Below are 20719 nucleotides of genomic sequence, written 5' to 3' on the forward strand. Positions count from 1 at the left end.
CATAAACAGCATCCCTGTATCATCAAATAACCGTGTGTGAGTGCCCCCTCTCTCTCTCTCTTCTCTCACTCTCTCTCTCTCTCTCTCTCTCTCTCTCGCTCTCTCTCTCTCTCTCTCTCTCTCTCTCTCTTCTCTCTCGTGTGCCTAAATAATGGTGCCATTTGTTCTCCTGCTACCACACTCTCTCACACACACACACACACACACACGCACACACACACACACACACACACACACAACACACACACACACACACACACACACACACACACACACACACACACACACACACACACACACACACACACACACACACACACACACACACACACACACACACACACACACACACACACACACACACACACACCACCCCTCAAGCTATAGAGGCAACAAAAACTGTTGCTCTGCTTTCCGTCGAGAAGGTAATTGTGTCCAGATGTTTCTCTAAACAAGCTGTGTGTGTGTGTGTGTGTGTGTGCGTGCAGGTGCGTGCGTGCGTGGGTGCGTGCATGCGCGCGTGTGTGTGTATGCATCTGCGTGTGTATAGTGTGTGTGTGTATAGTGTGTTTGTGTATGTTTGTGTGCTTAGCAGTGTATTTTATTTGAGGATGTTTGTACTGTATGCACAGCCTGAGACTGATGGAAATGGACATTATGAGTTAGAAGGCTCTGGTCTGTTTCTGTGTATGTATACTGTATACATATGTATGTTTTATTGTGTGTGTCTGTGTGTGTGTGTGTGTGTGTGTGTGTGTGTGTGTGTGTGTGTGTGTGTGTGTGTGTGTGTGTGTGTGTGTGTGTGTGAGAGAGAGAGAGAGAGAGAGAGAGAGAGAGAGAGAGAGAGAGAGAGAGAGAGAGAGAGAGAGGAGAGAGAGAGAGAGAGCACTGATCATATTGGTGGCTTTTTCTAATATTATCTGTCAATGAAGGACTTAGATCAGGGGTCTCAAACGTGTGGCCTGCGGGCCAATTGCGGCCGCTGGATGATATTTTGTGGCCCCTACTTGACATCAAAGTTTAGTGTTAATGCGGCCCGCGCGCAACTTTTTGCAGAGTCGTTGCGCGAGTTGGAAATTTTATTTATTTTATCACTTGTAGGCTACCATAGCGCAGGCTCATGACAGAAACGTGATTCCGGAGTGATACCAAGTGGAAGGAAAATATATGGCAGGCATCCTCAAAATTCTCCGCTATCTCCTCTGCAAGCAGTGCTCTGCATGTCCGGCTGCACTGCTCCACTGTCTGTGTCTGTCTATCCTGCTTTGGTCCAATCACATTCAGCGTCCCGTCAGCGTTTTTTTCCCCCCCACCCACAGTGAATCAGAGGCAGAGTAGGGCGGGTCTTCACGGAATGCGTGTCGTCTCTTTCAACGGGTCAGAGTCAGAGCGAGAGTTGACAGCGCATCTACAGGTAATCTAATCTGCAGGTACTGTAGTTTCGCCAGCAGGCAGCTAGTAGAAAAATATGGCATGTTCAAAGATGGCCAGTAAAAGAAAAGTCGACAGTGATAAATCGCTGCAATTCAAAGGTGAATGGACTGAAAAATATGTGTTCATCCTCCCAGCACCAAACCAATGTGCCTAATTATGCCAAGAAACGGTAGCTCTTGTGAAGAGTGGCAATTTGAAATGCCACTACGAAACAAAACACAGTTATTTTGATGCAACCTTTATTTTAAATGCAGTGCTAAGAACCACAAAAAGAAATGGAATGAAATCATCATATCAAGCTGCAAGCAGAATTATTGTTAAATCTATGTCACAACGAGAAAAAGCAACCAAGTCCTCACTCAGTGGCATGGGTGTTGGCTAAACACTCTGATGCATACATATAAAATAATGTATTTGATTTGATTGAAGTTTATTTCAAATATGCAACATAACAAACAAACATCAAGTACATATATAGCCGTTCAAATAATAAATGTATATAAAACATTTAAAATAACAAAGAACAAACAAAAAAGTCAAACAATCTTTTTTTTGTCATTTACATATTTGAAAAGGAATGGGCTCTCCTCCTCTACGATTAGTGTAAAATCACAGATCTCTGAATCCAGACAAGAAAATAAGCCTCTGCATAATCTTATACACAAGGAAGTTAAAGAATTATATTACCAAGGCTCAGCGACCTCATCTCTTCCTTCAGGTTAAAAGTCTTTAACCTGAAGACTTTTTCATGTTGCCGGCGGCCCCCTGCTGCAAATGCCTCATCATTGACTGGATGCCGGCCCTCCCACCCATGTGGTGCAGAACTCTAGGATCTATCATCTTGGCCACCTGCTGGTTGAGCTTGGCCATCTGAGAGGGGTTGACGTTCTTCGACAGGTCGCCTCCTTTGAACAGGCCCTTGATGCCTCCCATCTTCTTGACCATCTGGGCGAACTTGGTGTACTGGGTGAGCAGCTCCTGGACGTCCATGGTGGCCACGCCCGCTCCACGAGCCACTCTCGCGATCCGGTTGGGCTGTTTACTGAACTGTTTGGCTCCGTCTTTGTTGTCCAGTTCCTGGTTATTCATGCTATCCATGATAGTCATGAGTTTCTTCAGCCTGGCCATGGACTCCTGCTCGTTGTCTTTACTCGTGGAGCCAGTCCCAAAGCCTGGGATCATTCCCATGATCTGTCCGATCGGTCCCATCTTCATGATGGTCTGGAACTGCCCGTACATGTCTCTGAGTGTGAACTGACCATGTTTCAGTTTGTCAATCAACTCCTCATTGTCATCCAGCTTCAACTCGTTGAATTTGTCTATCAAACCTTCAAGGTCTCCCATACCCAGCAGTTTGCTGATGAAGGGCTGTGTCTTGAAGGGCTCAAAGTCACCAATGTGTTCTCCTGTACCGATGAAGATGATGGGACTCTTTGTGGCAGCCACAGCGCTGAGAGCTCCACCACCCTTAGCGTGTCCATCCAGCTTGGTGACGATGACGGACGCCACGTTGACCTTGTCCTTGAAGGCCTTGGCCTGGGCCTCGCAGGCCTGTCCGACGGAGGCGTCCATCACGTACACGATGTTGTCCGGTTGCACTGCGTTTGAAACCTGCAACATCTCCTCAAAGAGAGAGTCTTCTTGTTTGTGTCGGCCGCTGGTATCAACGATGATGATCTCGAAGTTCTCCGCTTTGAACTTCTCAACGCCCTCGGCTGCTACGACCACAGGGTCCATCTCTGTGTAACTGCCATAGAATGGAATTCTGGCTTTGGTAGCGTTCTGTTTCAACTGATCAAAAGCACCGGCTCTGAAAGTGTCGGCACATATCAAACAGGTTTTCCAGCCTTTTCTTCTGTAGTAATACGCCATCTTGGAACAGGTGGTGGTTTTCCCGCTGCCCTGCAGACCGACGAACATGAAGACGTTGTTCTTGCCTTTCGTCGGAATCCAGGCCTGGACACCGGGGTCCACCAGCTTGACCAGCTCCTTGAAGACGGCGTGCTGGATCATCCTCCTCTTGTTCAGGCCAGCCGCCATCTCCTCCAGGTCTATGGCTCCCTTGACATTCTCTCGGAGCTGTTTGACCAGTTTGACGTTGACGTCGGCTTCCAGGAGGGCGGCGCACACCTCCTTCAGCATGGCGTCCAGGACCTCCTCGTTGACGATGGTGGCATTGCTGAGAGATCTCAGCGCCGATGTGATCTTTCTTCCTAGGTCGGCTAACACCATCTTGACGGTCCAAATGGAACAGACTCAATCAGATGAAATAAGGGCCTCGAAGGCTTCAATACAGGCTTCAATCTATGTTGTTTAGTCTATCTGTTCAGAACTGCTCAGCACTGTTTCAAGATGCACACTGAGCTCTTATGAGAGAATTGTTGAATATATATAGATACCACAAATGTTCTAGAATGTTTGATTATGACATCATACTGTGTCATCACAAATGTGCTAGAATGTTTGATTATGACATCATACTGTGTCATCACAAATGTTCTAGAATGTTTGATTATGACATCGTACTGTGACATCACAAATGTTCTAGAATGTTCTATTATGACAAATAAGCCGGTTCAATGATTTTATCTAAATCCAATCAATATTCCTAATGCCGTTTCAATGTAAGGTTATAAAAATAAACATATAAACATTCATATAATACAATAACCTAAATATATAGCTTTGGCTCCTCTACACCCCTCAGCACAGCAACCAGAATAACTGAAATACTGGCTGGTGATTTGATTAAACAGCTTTGTGATAGAATTAAAAAAATGCACAGTGCATTTCCATAGCTGTGGATGAGTCCACTGACACCACTGAGAATGCTCAGTTGCTGGTGTTTGTGAGGTTTTATGATGAGGCAAAGGGGTAGTTTGTTGAAGATGTATTGCGCCTGACAAACCTCAGAGGACACACAAGGGGGGAAGACATAAGAGGAAGCGCTGCCAAGTCTGGCAGCAAGGAGTAGGTAAGAGAAGCCTATGTTCTGAAGAATCGTTCATGTTCTGAAGAACTGTTCATGTTCTAAAAGATTGTTGCTAAAGATTGAGAAGATTGGATCAGTTGTACTTTTTTTTGGAATACTTGAAACCCTTTTTTTTATATTTGATGCGGCCCAGCCTCACCCAGACTCTACCTCCAGCGGCCCCCAGGTAAATTGAGTTTGAGACCCCTGCTTTAAATAAACAACACACTGTAGCACCCACTTTACCACACTTTACACTTTATATTTATATTTTTGGTAAGGGAATTGCACATCTCTCATTCCTTATTTACATTTACATTTAGTCATTTAGCTGACGCTTTTATCCAAAGCGACTTACAAGTTCTGTACGACAAGCCATCAGGAAGGGCACAACTCTATCAGCTGAGCAACAATGTTCATCAAAGTGTTGAGTGCTACAGTGTAGGTTAGTTTATTAGGACAAGTGCATGACAGTACGGTTAGTTAGGGTTAGATTTTTTTTTTTTATTGTGTGTTTTTTTTAAATTCAGATAATGGTTGAAGAAGTGCGTCTTTAGTCGACGGCGAAAGATTGGACGTGATTCGGCTGTCCTAACTGGGGTGGGTAGTTCATTCCACCATTGTGGGGCAAGGACTGAGAATAGGCGACTTCTCTTTGATGACCCTCCCGGAGCTTGGATAGGAGTAGGTCTGAGGCGGCCAGAAGATGCAGAGCGTAGGGGTCTTGAGGGTGTGTAGTTAGAGACCATTGACCGGAGGTAGGCGGGAGCGGTTCCCTTTGCCGCACGGTATGCTAGGTCGAGGGCCTTGAAGCGGGTGCAATATTGCACCTTACCACCACAAGGTGGCACCACAAGTTAAGCTATACCACACCATTTTGTACCAGATGTACATACTGTATAGAGCTATACTGAACAATTGTTGTTTACACTTGTTTTTACTTGACTTCTTGACTTTCTATTTTATACTTATTATACTTATTTATACTATCTTGTTATTATCTAGCACACTCTCAGGAGCAAAACAGAAAGAAACATTTCATGCAAAGTATTCTGTATTTCTGTATGACAAATAATAAAGAAACTTGAACTTGAACTTGAAACTTGAACTTGTTATTTGTGACTTTGACTATACAGATTTTTTTGTATTTTATTTTTTTATTATTTTTTAAACAAACATATAAACAAACATGACAACACACGATTAGATATACAGCATTGTTAACAGTGCACATCAAATTAAATCACCGTTTAGATAAATGTCTTATACAAGATATGCCCCTAATACCTGCTATCTATTCCCCTACACACATATGCTCTTGCTCGCACCCCCCACCCTGGACCCCCCAATGGATAATCCATCCATTATCTTCGCTCCTAACCAGACACTACCATTATATGCTAGCTTTTATTCTCTCTACCACTTCTAACCACATTGTCAATTTGGATTCATTGAGACCCAAAATTCTTGCTGTAGATATTTCTAGATAAATCACATCGAGATATGTAAGAATCCAGACCTTTCGGCAATTTTTTTCCGGTTGAATCCGGTGATGCTATCAGTTTTTTAGCCACTGTAATACCAGATCAAACCAATCTCTTTAGCTGTATAGGTACTGCATACTCAAAAACATCATTCAGCAGTAATACAGAGGGGTGTACAGGTATATTCAGAATTAAGAGATTTGATAATTGCTGGGTCACTTCTTTCCAGAATATCTTAACTGGTGGGCAGTCCCAGTACATGTGCATAAATGTCCCCTCGTCCCCATTTGTACCCAGATTGTTATATATATGTGACTTTGACTATACAGATTGTTATTTGTGACTTTGACTATAGATTGTTATTTGTGACTTTGACTATACAGATTGTTATTTGTGACTTTGACTATACAGAATGTTATTTGTGACTTTGACTATACATAATTGTATTTGTGACTTTGACTATACAGATTGTTATTTGTGACTTTGACTATACAGAATGTTATTTGTGACTTTGACTATACAGATGGTTATTTGTGACTTTATCTATACAGATTGTTATTTGTGACTTTGACTATAGATTGTTATTTGTGACTTTGACTATACATAATGTTATTTGTGACTTTGACTATACAGAATGTTATTTGTGACTTTGACTATACAGAATGTTATTTGTGACTTTGACTATACAGAATGTTATTTGTGACTTTGACTATACAGAATGGTATTTGTGACTTTGACTATACAGATTGTTATTTGTGACTTTGACTTTACCGAATGGTATTTGTGATTTTGACTATACAGAATGTTATTTGTGACTTTGACTATACAGAATGTTATTTGTGACTTTGACTATACATAATTGTATTTGTGACTTTGACTATACAGAATGTTATTTGTGACTTTGACTATACAGATTGTTATTTGTGACTTTGACTTTACCGAATGGTATTTGTGATTTTGACTATACAGAATGTTATTTGTGACTTTGTCTACAGATTGTTATTTGTGACTTTGTCTATACAGATTGTTATTTGTGACTTTACCGAATGGTATTTGTGACTTTGACTATACAGAATGTTATTTGTGACTTTGACTTTACCAAATGGTATTTGTGACTTTGACTATACGAATGTTATTTGTGACTTTGACTATACAGATTGTTATTTGTGACTTTGACTATACAGAATGTTATTTGTGACTTTGACTATATAGAATTGTATTTGTGACTTTGACTATACAGATTGTTATTTGTGACTTTGTCTATACAGATTGTTATTTGTGACTTTGACTATACATAATGTTATTTGTGACTTTGACTATACAGATTGTTATTTGTGACTTTGACTATAGATTGTTATTTGTGACTTTGACTATACATAATGTTATTTGTGACTATGACTATACAGAATGTTATTTGTGACTTTATCTATACAGATTGTTATTTGTGACTTTATCTATACAGATTGTTATTTGTGACTTTGACTATAGATTGTTATTTGTGACTTTGACTATAGATTGTTATTTGTGACTTTGACTATACAGAATGTTCTTTGTGACTTTGACTATACAGATTGTTATTTGTGACTTTGACTATACAAAGTCAAAGTCACAGAGGGAGAACTTCTCTGTAGTTGCATGTGTGATGCCACTAATAGGTTGAACCTCTCAAGGTCCAATATGTGGTAACTTGACACCTTCATCTTCAGCTACACCGAAAGCTGAGTAGGTAATAATAATAATTACTATAATAATTATGTCTTGAAAGAACATAAGCTGCTGACTTGGAATTAATTATAAATGAGTGCTTGTTTTAATTAGCATATTCATAGAACCTTGCATCTCAATTATGATAAAGGTATAGAGATGCTGCTATTATGTTTTTAATCCTATATCTTGCACCATATTGTTTTGTTTTGTTGCTTTCATTGCTTTGCTATGTTTTTTTTTTTTTTTTAATCTTATACCTTGCCTCACACTATTTTGTTTTTATCAACTTGCTTGTGAAGCACTTTGGTGTCAGCTGCCGCTGCCTGGAAATGTGCTATACAAATAAAACTGACTTGACTTGACTAAGCATTTTTCAGTAGTTTATTGAACAATCTGGTGGAAAATACCCATTTATACAAATTGTTATTCAATATAGAACATGTTAAAGGAACATGCCAACTTTTAAAGAAATTAGCTTATTTGCCATCTACCCTTGAGTTAGACAAGCAGATACATACCCTTTTCTTCTCTGTGCATGCATAGGCTTAGGGAACAGCCGCTCCGTTAGCCTAGCTTAGCATCATTCACTGGAAGTAGGTGTGCCAGTGTAGCCTAGTTCCCAACAGTCATGAAATACACTCCAAATACAACTCCAAAACGTTCCTGTAAACATGTTGTGACCTGTGTATTTACCACGTGGAGAAATAAAAAAAGTAAAAACATTTATTTTCGTTTTCTAACCACATACCGTATTATACTCTGAACTATTTTTGGCCGAAACACTGCTGCCTGGGCGCAGTGATTTCATCACCTCAAAAGCCTTGTTTTTTTTGTTTTTTTTAATGGTACAAGTGGAAGTATTCATCTAGGAAATTAATTAAGTGAAAGTAAATAAGTTGCTTAACCTTGGTTTAGAGTTCCACACTTGTATTTTGTCACCTTGAGTCCAGTCATTCCACAAACACCGCAGGGCATCTGTATTTTCATCTGTATCATTTATTTCTAAAAACAGGTGGATCTCCATCTTTTGTAGCACGTAATAAGGCTGGTCAGTGTGTGTATGCGTGTGTGTCTTGTGTGCGACTGTGTTCACATGTTGTTGAAGCCCATCATTCCTTCTGCAACTGCCTCATCAATGACTGGAGGCCGGCCATCCCACCCATTTTGTGCAGAACTCCAGGATCCATTATCTTGGCCACCTCCTGGTAGAGCATGGCCATCTGAGAGGGGTTGACGTTCTTCGACATGTCGCCTCCTTTGAACAGGCCCTTGATGCCTCCCATCTTCTTGACCATGCGGGCGAACTTGGTGTACTGGGTGAGCAGCTCCTTGACATCCTTTGGGGCCACGCCCGCTCCACGAGCCACTCTCGTGATCCGGTTGGGCTGTTTACTGAACGGTTTGGCTCCATCTTGGTTGTCCAGTTCCTGGTCATTCATGCTATCCATGATAGTCATGAGTTTCTTCAGCTTGGCCGTGGACTCCTGCTCGTTGTCTTTACTCATGAAGTCAGTCCCAAAGCCTGGGATCATTCCCATGATCTGTCCGATCGGTCCCATCTTCATGATGTTCTGGAACTGCTTGTACATGTCTCTGAGTGTGAACTGACCATGTTTCAGTTTATCAATCAACTCGTTGTCATCCAGCTTCAACTCGTTGACTTTGTCTATCAAACCTTCAATGTCTCCCATACCCAGCAGTTTGCTGATGAAGCGCTGTGTCTTGAAGGGCTCAAAGTCACCAATGTGTTCTCCTGTACCGATGAAGATGACGGGACTCTTTGTGGCAGCCACAGCGCTGAGAGCTCCACCACCCTTAGCATGTCCATCCAGCTTGGTCACGATGACGGACACCACGTCCACCTTGTCCTTGAAGGCCTTGGCCTGGGCCTGGCAGGCCTGTCCGACGGAGGCGTCCATCACGTACACGATGTTGTCCGGTTGCACTGCGTTTGAAACCTGCAACATCTCCTCAAAGAGAGAGTCTTCTTGTTTGTGTCGGCCGCTGGTATCAACGATGATGATCTCGAAGTTCTCCGCTTTGAACTTCTCAACGCCCTCGGCTGCTACGACCACAGGGTTCATCTCTGTGTAACTGCCATAGAATGGAATTCTGGCTTTGGTAGCGTTCTGTTTCAACTGATCAAAAGCACCGGCTCTGAAAGTGTCGGCACATATCAAACAGGTTTTCCAGCCTTTTCTTCTGTAGTAATATGCCATCTTGGAACAGGTGGTGGTTTTCCCGCTGCCCTGCAGACCGACGAACATGAAGACGTTGTTCTTGCCTTTCGTCGGAGTCCAGGCCTGGACACCGGGGTCCACCAGCTTGACCAGCTCCTTGAAGACGGCGTGCTGGATCATCCTCCTCTTGTTCAGGCCAGCCGCCATCTCCTCCAGGTCTATGGCTCCCTTGACATTCTCTCTGAGCTGTTTGACCAGTTTGACGTTGACGTCGGCTTCCAGGAGGGCGGCGCACACCTCCTTCAGCATGGCGTCCAGGACCTCCTCGTTGATGATGGTGGCATTGCTGAGAGATCTCAGCGCCGATGTGATCTTTCTTCCTAGGTCGGCTAACACCATCTTGACGGTCCAAATGGAACAGACTCAATCAGATGAAATAAGGGCCTCGAAGGCTTAGGCCCCTGCGGTGGTCAGCTCTCCTCAGCTCACCGGGGTCAAGGGAGAGATCCGGGGGGGACTGCAACCGATGATTTCCTTTCCACAGCCAAACCAGTAGGCAAGGCACCCTGGTCTAGAAATACAGGCTTCAATCTATGTTGTTTAGTCTATCTGTTCAGTACTGCTCAGCACTGTTTCAAGATGCACACTGAGCTCTTCAGAGAGAATTGTTGAATATATATAGATACACAAATGTTCTAGAATGTTTGATTATGACATCGTACTGTGACATCACAAATGTGCTAGAATGTTTGATTATGACATCGTACTGTGTCATCACAAATGTTCTAGAATGTTTGATTATGACATCGTACTGTGACATCACAAATGTTCTAGAATGTTTGATTATGACATCGTACTGTGTCATCACAAATGTTCTAGAATGTTTGATTATGACATCATACTGTGACATCACAAATGTTCTAGAATGGTCTATTATGACAAATAAGACGGTTCAATGACTTTATCTAAATCCAATCACTATTCCTAATGCCGTTTCAATGTAAGGTTATAAAAATAAACATATAAACATATTATAATACAATAACCTAAATAATAGCTTTGGCTCCTCTACACCCCTCAGCACAGCAACCAGAATAACTGAAATACTGGCTGGTGATTTGATTAAACAGCTTTGTGATAGAATAAAAAAAATGCACAGTGCATTTCCATAGCTGTGGATGAGTCCACTGACACCACTGAGAATGCTCAGTTGCTGGTGTTTGTGAGGTTTTATGATGAGGCAAAGGGGTAGCTTGTTGAAGATATATTGCGCCTGACAAACCTCAGTGGACACACAAGGGGGGAAGACATAAGAGGAAGCGCTGCCAAGTCTCTGGCAGCAAGGAGTAGGTAAGAGAAGCCTATGTTCTGAAGAATCGTTCATGTTCTGAAGAACTGTTCATGTTCTGAAAGGTTGTTGCTAAATATTGAGAAGATTGGATCAGTTGTACTTTTTTTGGAATACTTGAAACCCCTTTTTTTTTTTTATATTTGATGCGTACCAGCCTCACCCAGACTCTACCTCCAGCGGCCCCCAGGTAAATTGAGTTTGAGACCCCAGACTTAGATGGTTTGGAAAATATTTGGTCTTCTAGTGGATGCTCTCTGCCCTCTGTAGAATTGTGGAGTGGCAATTTTTGTGCATGTATGTATTACAGTAGATTTACTTAATTGGTTGTGTTTGTCTGTTGATGTTAAACACTATTATCTTAGGCCTCAAGTTCTCTGCCCACTATTTGTATCCATCGATCTCTTCCTTTCTCTCCCCCCCTCTCACCTGCTTCACTTCCTCCCCGTCTCTCTATCCCCCCTCTCGCCCTCCTTATCTCTCTCCCTCTTCTCACCTGCTTCACTTCCTCACCATATCTCTACCTCCCCTCTCTCTCTTTATCTCCCTCTCCCTTCTGTTCTCTCTCTCTCACATCAATTTCTTCTCTGCATTTTTAGACTCAGTAACCACAGTATTGATACTAGCTGGGGACAGAATCACAGATTACCTGTCTGCAATGATAATAATAACGTTCTATAATAAATGATAATAATTCTTGCTAGCCTGATGCACCAGATGGTTGGTTACACAGAACCAACTGAGAAGTCATCCTTGGAAACCATTTGAAAAAAATAAAAATAAAACTTGGCAGGTGATTGGATGAACCATCTGTCTATCACAGGCTAACTTCAACCAATCAGATCAACAAACTATGACATAGTAGGAGAGCGCTGAAGAGGTATGCAGTTGGCATGTTGGTAGACGATTCTTGCCGTCTTACTTTGTGATAGGCTACAACACTGTATGATACCCTATTGTCTCACAGGGGGAAACGAGTTTGCTAGCCTGGTGCAGAAAACACAGTGCTATTCACACATATCAGTAAACAATGTCCGGACTCACTATTTCCATACCATTCTCATAGTTTATAAACCTATCCCTTACCGTAATCCTAATTGTAACCCTACTGGAGACTTCACGCCTAACCCTAACCTCGGACTAGAGAAAAAGAAAATACATATTTGTTTGTGATAATCATGCGCTATTACATCTTGGCCTCTGCGGCGAAATGTCATGAAAATAGGCCAACACTCCCAACTCTATCATCAGGCTGCGTACTGTTGGCTGTCTGGTGCTGTTGGCGTGTTTGATGACTTCTTTATATCAAAACAACTCACCCTAATTTGTGTGTGTGTGTGTGTGTGTGTGTGTGTGTGTGTGTGTGTGTGTGTGTGTGTGTGTGTGTGTGTGTGTGTGTGAGAGAGAGAGAGAGAGAGAGAGAGAGAGAGAGAGAGAGAGAGAGAGAGAGAGAGAGAGAGAGAGAGAGAGAGAGAGAGAGAGAGAGAGAGAGAGAGCACTGATCATATTGGTGGCTTTTTCTAATATTATCTGTCAATGAAGGACTTAGATCAGGGGTCTCAAACGTGTGGCCCGCGGGCCAATTGCGGCCCGCTGGATGATATTTTGTGGCCCCCTACTTGACATCAAAGTTTAGTGTTAATGCGGCCCGCGCGCAACTTTTTGCAGAGTCGTTGCGCGAGTTGGAAATTTTATTTATTTTATCACTTGTAGGCTACCATAGCGCAGGCTCATGACAGAAACGTGATTCCGGAGTGATACCAAGTGGAAGGAAAATATATGGCAGGCATCCTCAAAATTCTCCGCTATCTCCTCTGCAAGCAGTGCTCTGCATGTCCGGCTGCACTGCTCCACTGTCTGTGTCTGTCTATCCTGCTTTGGTCCAATCACATTCAGCGTCCCGTCAGCGTTTTTTTTCCCCCACCCACAGTGAATCAGAGGCAGAGTAGGGCGGGTCTTCACGGAATGCGTGTCGTCTCTTTCAACGGGTCAGAGTCAGAGCGAGAGTTGACAGCGCATCTACAGGTAGTCTAATCTGCAGGTACTGTAGTTTCGCCAGCAGGCAGCTAGTAGAAAAATATGGCATGTTCAAAGATGGCCAGTAAAAGAAAAGTCGACAGTGATAAATCGCTGCAATTCAAAGGTGAATGGACTGAAAAATATGTGTTCATCCTCCCAGCACCAAACCAATGTGCCTAATTATGCCAAGAAACGGTAGCTCTTGTGAAGAGTGGCAATTTGAAACGCCACTACGAAACAAAACACAGTTATTTTGATGCAACCTTTATTTTAAATGCAGTGCTAAGAACCACAAAAAGAAATGGAATGAAATCATCATATCAAGCTGCAAGCAGAATTATTGTTAAATCTATGTCACAACGAGAAAAAGCAACCAAGTCCTCACTCAGTGGCATGGGTGTTGGCTAAACACAAGAAGCCATTCTCTGATGCATACATATAAAATAATGTATTTGATTTGATTGAAGTTTATTTCAAATATGCAACATAACAAACAAACATCAAGTACATATATAGCCTTAAGCCGTTCAAATAATAAATGTATATAAAACATTTAAAATAACAAAGAACAAACAAAAAAGTCAAACAATCTTTTTTTTGTCATTTACATATTTGAAAAGGAATGGGCTCTCCTCCTCTACGATTAGTGTAAAATCACAGATCTCTGAATCCAGACAAGAAAATAAGCCTCTGCATAATCTTATACACAAGGAAGTTAAAGAATTATATTACCAAGGCTCAGCGACCTCATCTCTTCCTTCAGGTTAAAAGTCTTTATATTCAGTCCACACACAAGCTCTCCTTTCATTCGTTTCAAAACACTGCGACGGAGGTCTGGTCTGACCTTTAAACCCTGTCTTCCTTTAATTTTTTTTGCCGGCGGCCCCCTGCTGCAAATGCCTCATCATTGACTGGAGGCCGGCCGTCCCACCCATGTGGTGCAGAACTCTAGGATCTATCATCTTGGCCACCTGCTGGTTGAGCTTGGCCATCTGAGAGGGGTTGACGTTCTTCGACAGGTCGCCTCCTTTGAACAGGCCCTTGATGCCTCCCATCTTCTTGACCATCTGGGCGAACTTGGTGTACTGGGTGAGCAGCTCCTGGACGTCCATGGTGGCCACGCCCGCTCAACGAGCCACTCTCGCAATCCGGTTGGGCTGTTTACTGAACAGTTTGGCTCCGTCTTTGTTTTTCCAGTTCCTTGTTATTCATGCTATCCATGATAGTCATGAGTTTCTTCAGCCTGGCCATGGACTCCTGCTCGTTGTCTTTACTCCTGGAGTCAGTCCCAAAGCCTGGGATCATTCCCATGATCTGTCCGATCGGTCCCATCTTCATGATGTTCTGGAACTGCTCGTACATGTCTCTGAGTGTGAACTGACCATGTTTCAGTTTGTCAATCAACTCCTCGTTGTCATCCAGCTTCAACTCGTTGAATTTGTCTATCAAACCTTCAAGGTCTCCCATACCCAGCAGTTTGCTGATGAAGGGCTGTGTCTTGAAGGGCTCAAAGTCACCAATGTGTTCTCCTGTACCGATGAAGATGATGGGACTCTTTGTGGCAGCCACAGCGCTGAGAGCTCCACCACCCTTAGCGTGTCCATCCAGCTTGGCCACAATGACGGACACCACGTTGACCTTGTCCTTGAAGGCCTTGGCCTGGGCCTGGCAGGCCTGTCCGACGGAGGCGTCCATCACGTACACGATGTTGTCCGGTTGCACTGCGTTTGAAACCTGCAACATCTCCTCAAAGAGAGAGTCGTCTTGTTTGTGTCGGCCGCTGGTATCAACGATGATGATCTCGAAGTTCTCCGCTTTGAACTTCTCAACGCCCTCGGCTGCTACGACCACAGGGTCCATCTCTGTGTAACTGCCATAGAATGGAATTCTGGCTTTGGTAGCGTTCTGTTTCAACTGATCAAAAGCACCGGCTCTGAAAGTGTCAGCACATATCAAACAGGTTTTCCAGCCTTTTCTTCTGTAGTAATATGCCATCTTGGAACAGGTGGTGGTTTTCCCGCTGCCTTGCAGACCGACGAACATGAAGACGTTGTTCTTGCCTTTCGTCGGAGTCCAGGCCTGGACACCGGGGTCCACCAGCTTGACCAGCTCCTTGAAGACGGCGTGCTGGATCATCCTCCTCTTGTTCAGGCCAGCCGCCATCTCCTCCAGGTCTATGGCTCCCTTGACATTCTCTCGGAGCTGTTTGACCAGTTTGACGTTGACGTCGGCTTCCAGGAGGGCGGCGCACACCTCCTTCAGCATGGCGTCCAGGACCTCCTCGTTGATGATGGTGGCATTGCTGAGAGATCTCAGCGCCGATGTGATCTTTCTTCCTAGGTCGGCTAACACCATCTTGACGGTCCAAATGGAACAGACTCAATCAGATGAAATAAGGGCCTCGAAGGCTTAGGCCCCTGCGGTGGTCAGCTCTCCTCAGCTCACCGGGGTCAAGGGAGAGATCCGGGGGGGGGGACTGCAACCGATGATTTCCTTTCCACAGCCAAACCAGTAGGCAAGGCACCCTGGTCTAGAAATACAGGCTTCAATCTATGTTGTTTAGTCTATCTGTTCAGAACTGCTCAGCACTGTTTCAAGATGCACACTGAGCTCTTATGAGAGAATTGTTGAATATATATAGATACACAAATGTTCTAGAATGTTTGATTATGACATCATACTGTGACATCACAAATGTGCTAGAATGTTTGATTATGACATCATACTGTGTCATCACAAATGTTCTAGAATGTTTGATTATGACATCCTACTGTGACATCACAAATGTTCTAGAATGTTCTATTATGACAAATAAGCCGGTCTAAATACAATCAATATTCCTAATGCCGTTTCAATGTAAGGTTATAAAAATAAACATATAAACATTCATATAATACAATAACCTAAATATATAGCTTTGGCTCCTCTACACCCCTCAGCACAGCAACCAGAATAACTGAAATACTGGCTGGTGATTTGATTAAACAGCTTTGTGATAGAATAAAAAAAATGCACAGCGCATTTCCATAGATGTGGATGAGTCCACTGACACAACTGAGAATGCTCAGTTGCTGGTGATTGTGAGGTTTTATGATGAGGCAAAGGGTTAGTTTGTTGAAGATGTATTGCGCCTGACAAACCTCAGAGGACACACAAGGGGGGAAGACATAAGAGGAAGCGCTGCCAAGTCTCTGGCAGCAAGGAGTAGGTAAGAGAAGCCTATGTTTTGAAGAATCGTTCATGTTCTGAAGAACTGTTCATGTTCTAAAAGATTGTTGCTAAAGATTGAGAAGATTGGATCAATTGTACTTTTTTTTGGAATACTTGAAACCCTTTTTTTTTATATTTGATGTGGCCCAGCCTCACCCAGACTCTACCTCCAGCGGCCCCCAGGTAAATTGAGTTTGAGACCCCTGCTTTAAATAAACAACACAGCACCACTTTACCACACTTTACACTTTTACACTTTACACTTTATATTTATATTTTTGGTAAGGGAATTGCACATCTCTCATTCCTTATTCCTTATTGCACCTTACCACCACAAGGTGGCACCACAAGTTAAGCTATACCACACCATTTTGTACCAGATGTACATACTGTATAGAGCTATACTGAACAATTGTTGTTTACACTTGTTTTTACTTGACTTCTTGACTTTCTATTTTATACTTATTATACTTATTTATACTATCTTGTTATTATCTAGCACACTCTCAGGAGCAAAACAGAAAGAAACATTTCATGCAAAGTATTCTGTATTTCTGTATGACAAATAATAAAGAAACTTGAACTTGAACTTGAAACTTGAACTTGTTATTTGTGACTTTGACTATACAGATTTTTTTGTATTTTATTTTTTTATTATTTTTTAAACAAACATATAAACAAACATGACAACACACGATTAGATATACAGCATTGTTAACAGTGCACATCAAATTAAATCACCGTTTAGATAAATGTCTTATACAAGATATGCCCCTAATACCTGCTATCTATTCCCCTACACACATATGCTCTTGCTCGCACCCCCCACCCTGGACCCCCCAATGGATAATCCATCCATTATCTTCGCTCCTAACCAGACACTACCATTATATGCTAGCTTTTATTCTCTCTACCACTTCTAACCACATTGTCAATTTGGATTCATTGAGACCCAAAATTCTTGCTGTAGATATTTCTAGATAAATCACATCGAGATATGTAAGAATCCAGACCTTTCGGCAATTTTTTTCCGGTTGAATCCGGTGATGCTATCAGTTTTTTAGCCACTGTAATACCAGATAAAACCAATCTCTTTAGCTGTATAGGTACTGCATACTCAAAAACATCATTCAGCAGTAATACAGAGGGGTGTACAGGTATATTCAGAATTAAGAGATTTGATAATTGCTGGGTCACTTCTTTCCAGAATATCTTAACTGGTGGGCAGTCCCAGTACATGTGCATAAATGTCCCCTCGTCCCCATTTGTACCCAGATTGTTATATATATGTGACTTTGACTATACAGATTGTTATTTGTGACTTTGACTATAGATTGTTATTTGTGACTTTGACTATACAGATTGTTATTTGTGACTTTGACTATACAGAATGTTATTTGTGACTTTGACTATACATCATTGTATTTGTGACTTTGACTATACAGATTGTTATTTGTGACTTTGACTATACAGAATGTTATTTGTGACTTTGACTATACAGAATTGTATTTGTGACTTTGACTATACAGAATTGTATTTGTGACTTTGACTATACAGATTGTTATTTGTGACTTTATCTATACAGATTGTTATTTGTGACTTTGACTATAGATTGTTATTTGTGACTTTGACTATACATAATGTTATTTGTGACTTTGACTATACAGAATGTTATTTGTGACTTTGACTATACAGAATGTTATTTGTGACTTTGACTATACAGAATGTTATTTGTGACTTTGACTATACAGAATGTTATTTGTGACTTTGACTATACAGATTGTTATTTGTGACTTTGACTTTACCGAATGGTATTTGTGATTTTGACTATACAGAATGTTATTTGTGACTTTGACTATACAGAATGTTATTTGTGACTTTGTCTACAGATTGTTATTTGTGACTTTGTCTATACAGATTGTTATTTGTGACTTTACCGAATGGTATTTGTGACTTTGACTATACAGAATGTTATTTGTGACTTTGACTTTACCAAATGGTATTTGTGACTTTGACTATACGAATGTTATTTGTGACTTTGACTATACAGATTGTTATTTGTGACTTTGACTATACAGAATGTTATTTGTGACTTTGACTATATAGAATTGTATTTGTGACGTTGACTATACAGATTGTTATTTGTGACTTTGTCTATACAGATTGTTATTTGTGACTTTGACTATACATAATGTTATTTGTGACTTTGACTATACAGATTGTTATTTGTGACTTTGACTATAGATTGTTATTTGTGACTTTGACTATACATAATGTTATTTGTGACTATGACTATACAGAATGTTATTTGTGACTTTATCTATACAGATTGTTATTTGTGACTTTATCTATACAGATTGTTATTTGTGACTTTGACTATAGATTGTTATTTGTGACTTTGACTATACAGAATGTTCTTTGTGACTTTGACTATACAAGTTCAAGTTCAAGTTCTTTAATAGTTGTCATACAGAAGTACAGAATACTTTCATACAAAATGCTTCTTACTGTTACGCTCCAGAGACTGTGCTAGACAAGATAGTATCAAATAACATAATAACATAATATAGCATGAATTTAGAAGAAGAAAATGAGGTCACAGTGTTCGGTATAGACATATGTACAATGTTCTGAGTTACCATATAATATACAATACACAATACTATGCAGTGTACTAATGTACAGTACTATCTAGTGCAAAGCAGAAATGGGATGAGGTACAATTTTAGGTACAATTTACAGTAAGGTGTACGAGTTGTAGTGCAATCCTTCATCCATAAATATAAAGTGTGGGGAGTGGGTGCTACAGTGTGTTTGTTTAAAGTGGGTGTGTGCTATAAGTGTGTGGAGTGGGTGCTACAGTGTGTTTGTTTAAAGTGAGTGTGTGCGTGTGGATGTGTGTGCTATGTGCGTTTGGTGGTTGTTGTTGTGTAGTGTTCATTCATTGTTCGTTTAGCAGCCTGATGGCCTGGGGATAGAAGCTTCTTCTGAGTCTTTCTGTGCTCGCCTTGAGACTCCTGTATCGCTTGCCTGACCGCAGCAGTTCAAAGAGGCAGTTGTTCGGGTGACTGGCGTCTTTAATGATTCTCTTAGCCTTGCCCTTGCAACGCTTGTAGTAAATGTTCTGGAGGGTGGGGAGCCCCCCTCCAATTGTGCGTTCGGCTGAACGTGTCACTCTTTGTAGTCTGCTTTGGTCTTGTGCAGTGCTATTCCCAAACCAGGAGGTGATGTTGCCGGTCAAGATGCTCTCTATTGTACATGAGTAGAAGTTCTTAAGGATCTTCTGGCTGACTTGGAACTTCCTTAGGCGCCTGAGGAAGTAGAGGCGTTGTCGTGCCTTCTTCACAACACTGTTAATGTGTGTGGTCCATGTCAAGTCCTCGGATATGTAGGCTCCGAGGTACTTAAAGCTGTTGACTCTCTCAACCGGTGCCCCGTCGATGCTGTAGTCCTTGACCCCCGACCTCCTGAAGTCCACAATCATCTCCTTTGTTTTGCTGACGTTCAGGGAGAGGCTGTTTTCCTGGCACCATCCCGCCAGGACCTTGACCTCTTCCAGGTAGGCCCTCTCGTCGTTGGCAGAGATCAGGCCCACCACCACTGTGTCGTCAGCAAATTTGACGATTGTATTGCTACTCCGCTGAGCCACACAGTCGTGTGTGTACAGGGAGTAGAGGAGGGGACTCAGAACACAGCCCTGGGGGGCCCCTATGTTGAGGGTGATGGATGAGGAGGTGCAGTTGCCTGCTCTCACCACCTGGGGTCTGCCAGTCAGGAAGTCCAAGACCCACTGGCAGAGGTCATAGCCCAAGCCCAGGTCCCTGAGCTTGGCTATGAGTATGGAGGGGACTATGGTATTGAATGCCGAGCTGTAGTCGATGAATAGCATTCTCACATAGTTCCCCTGCCTCTTGTCCAGGTGTGATGCTGCTGTGTGCAGCACATGGGATATGGCGTCCTCCGTGGACCTGTTGGGGCGGTATGCAAATTGCAGGGGGTCCATGTTGATGGGGAGGGAGGAGCAGATGTAGCCCTTTACTAGCTTCTCGAAGCACTTCATGGCTATGGAGGTGAGAGCTACAGGGCGGTAGTCGTTGAGGCAAGCAGGCTTGGATTTTTTGGGTACAGGGATAATAGTGGACTTCTTCAGGCAGGTGGGGATGACAGCCTGTTCTAAGGACAGGTTAAATATGTCAGTGAATACTGGGGCCAGTTGGTCGGCACAGACTTTTAGGACGCGGCCGGGGATGCCGTCTGGACCTGCTGCCTTCCTGATATTCACTTTTTTAAAGGTCCGCCTCACCTCATGCTCTGTTACCCTGAACACTGCGCCTCCATCAGCAGCCGACCCCCCCCCTCCCCATTG

At 42.4% G+C, this 20719-nt stretch overlaps 3 protein-coding genes and 1 pseudogene across 4 annotated transcripts in view; 1 reads left to right on the plus strand and 3 right to left on the minus strand.

Annotated features, from left to right (window-relative positions):
• hdac4 (histone deacetylase 4) overlaps positions 1 to 20719 on the plus strand; it is a gene marked incomplete at both ends in the record, with an annotated part of 128197 nt that overhangs the window by 53899 nt on the left and 53579 nt on the right. The gene's annotated exons all lie outside the window — the stretch shown is intronic.
• LOC311225072 (signal recognition particle subunit SRP54-like) lies at positions 2164 to 3666 on the minus strand (the record flags this gene model as incomplete). Its single annotated transcript, XM_084310280.1, has 1 exon — positions 2164 to 3666. One exon carries the CDS (start codon positions 3664 to 3666, stop codon positions 2164 to 2166), a length of 1503 nt encoding a protein of 500 aa, XP_084166406.1.
• Positions 8686 to 15604, minus strand: LOC311224917 (signal recognition particle subunit SRP54-like; annotated as a pseudogene). Its single transcript has 2 exons — positions 14012 to 15604; positions 8686 to 8714 (listed from the first exon to the last, which is right to left on the minus strand). The product of its transcript is annotated as a signal recognition particle subunit SRP54-like (transcript).
• LOC311225073 (signal recognition particle subunit SRP54-like) lies at positions 8721 to 10286 on the minus strand (the record flags this gene model as incomplete). The annotated part of the gene is made up of 1 exon (XM_084310281.1): positions 8721 to 10286. A coding segment is annotated over exon 1 (1455 nt), but the record flags the coding sequence as incomplete, so codon positions are not given.

This window comes from Notolepis coatsorum (genome assembly GCF_963971535.1).
Source record: "Notolepis coatsorum genome assembly, chromosome: 3".
Lineage (NCBI taxonomy): Eukaryota > Metazoa > Chordata > Actinopteri > Aulopiformes > Paralepididae > Notolepis > Notolepis coatsorum.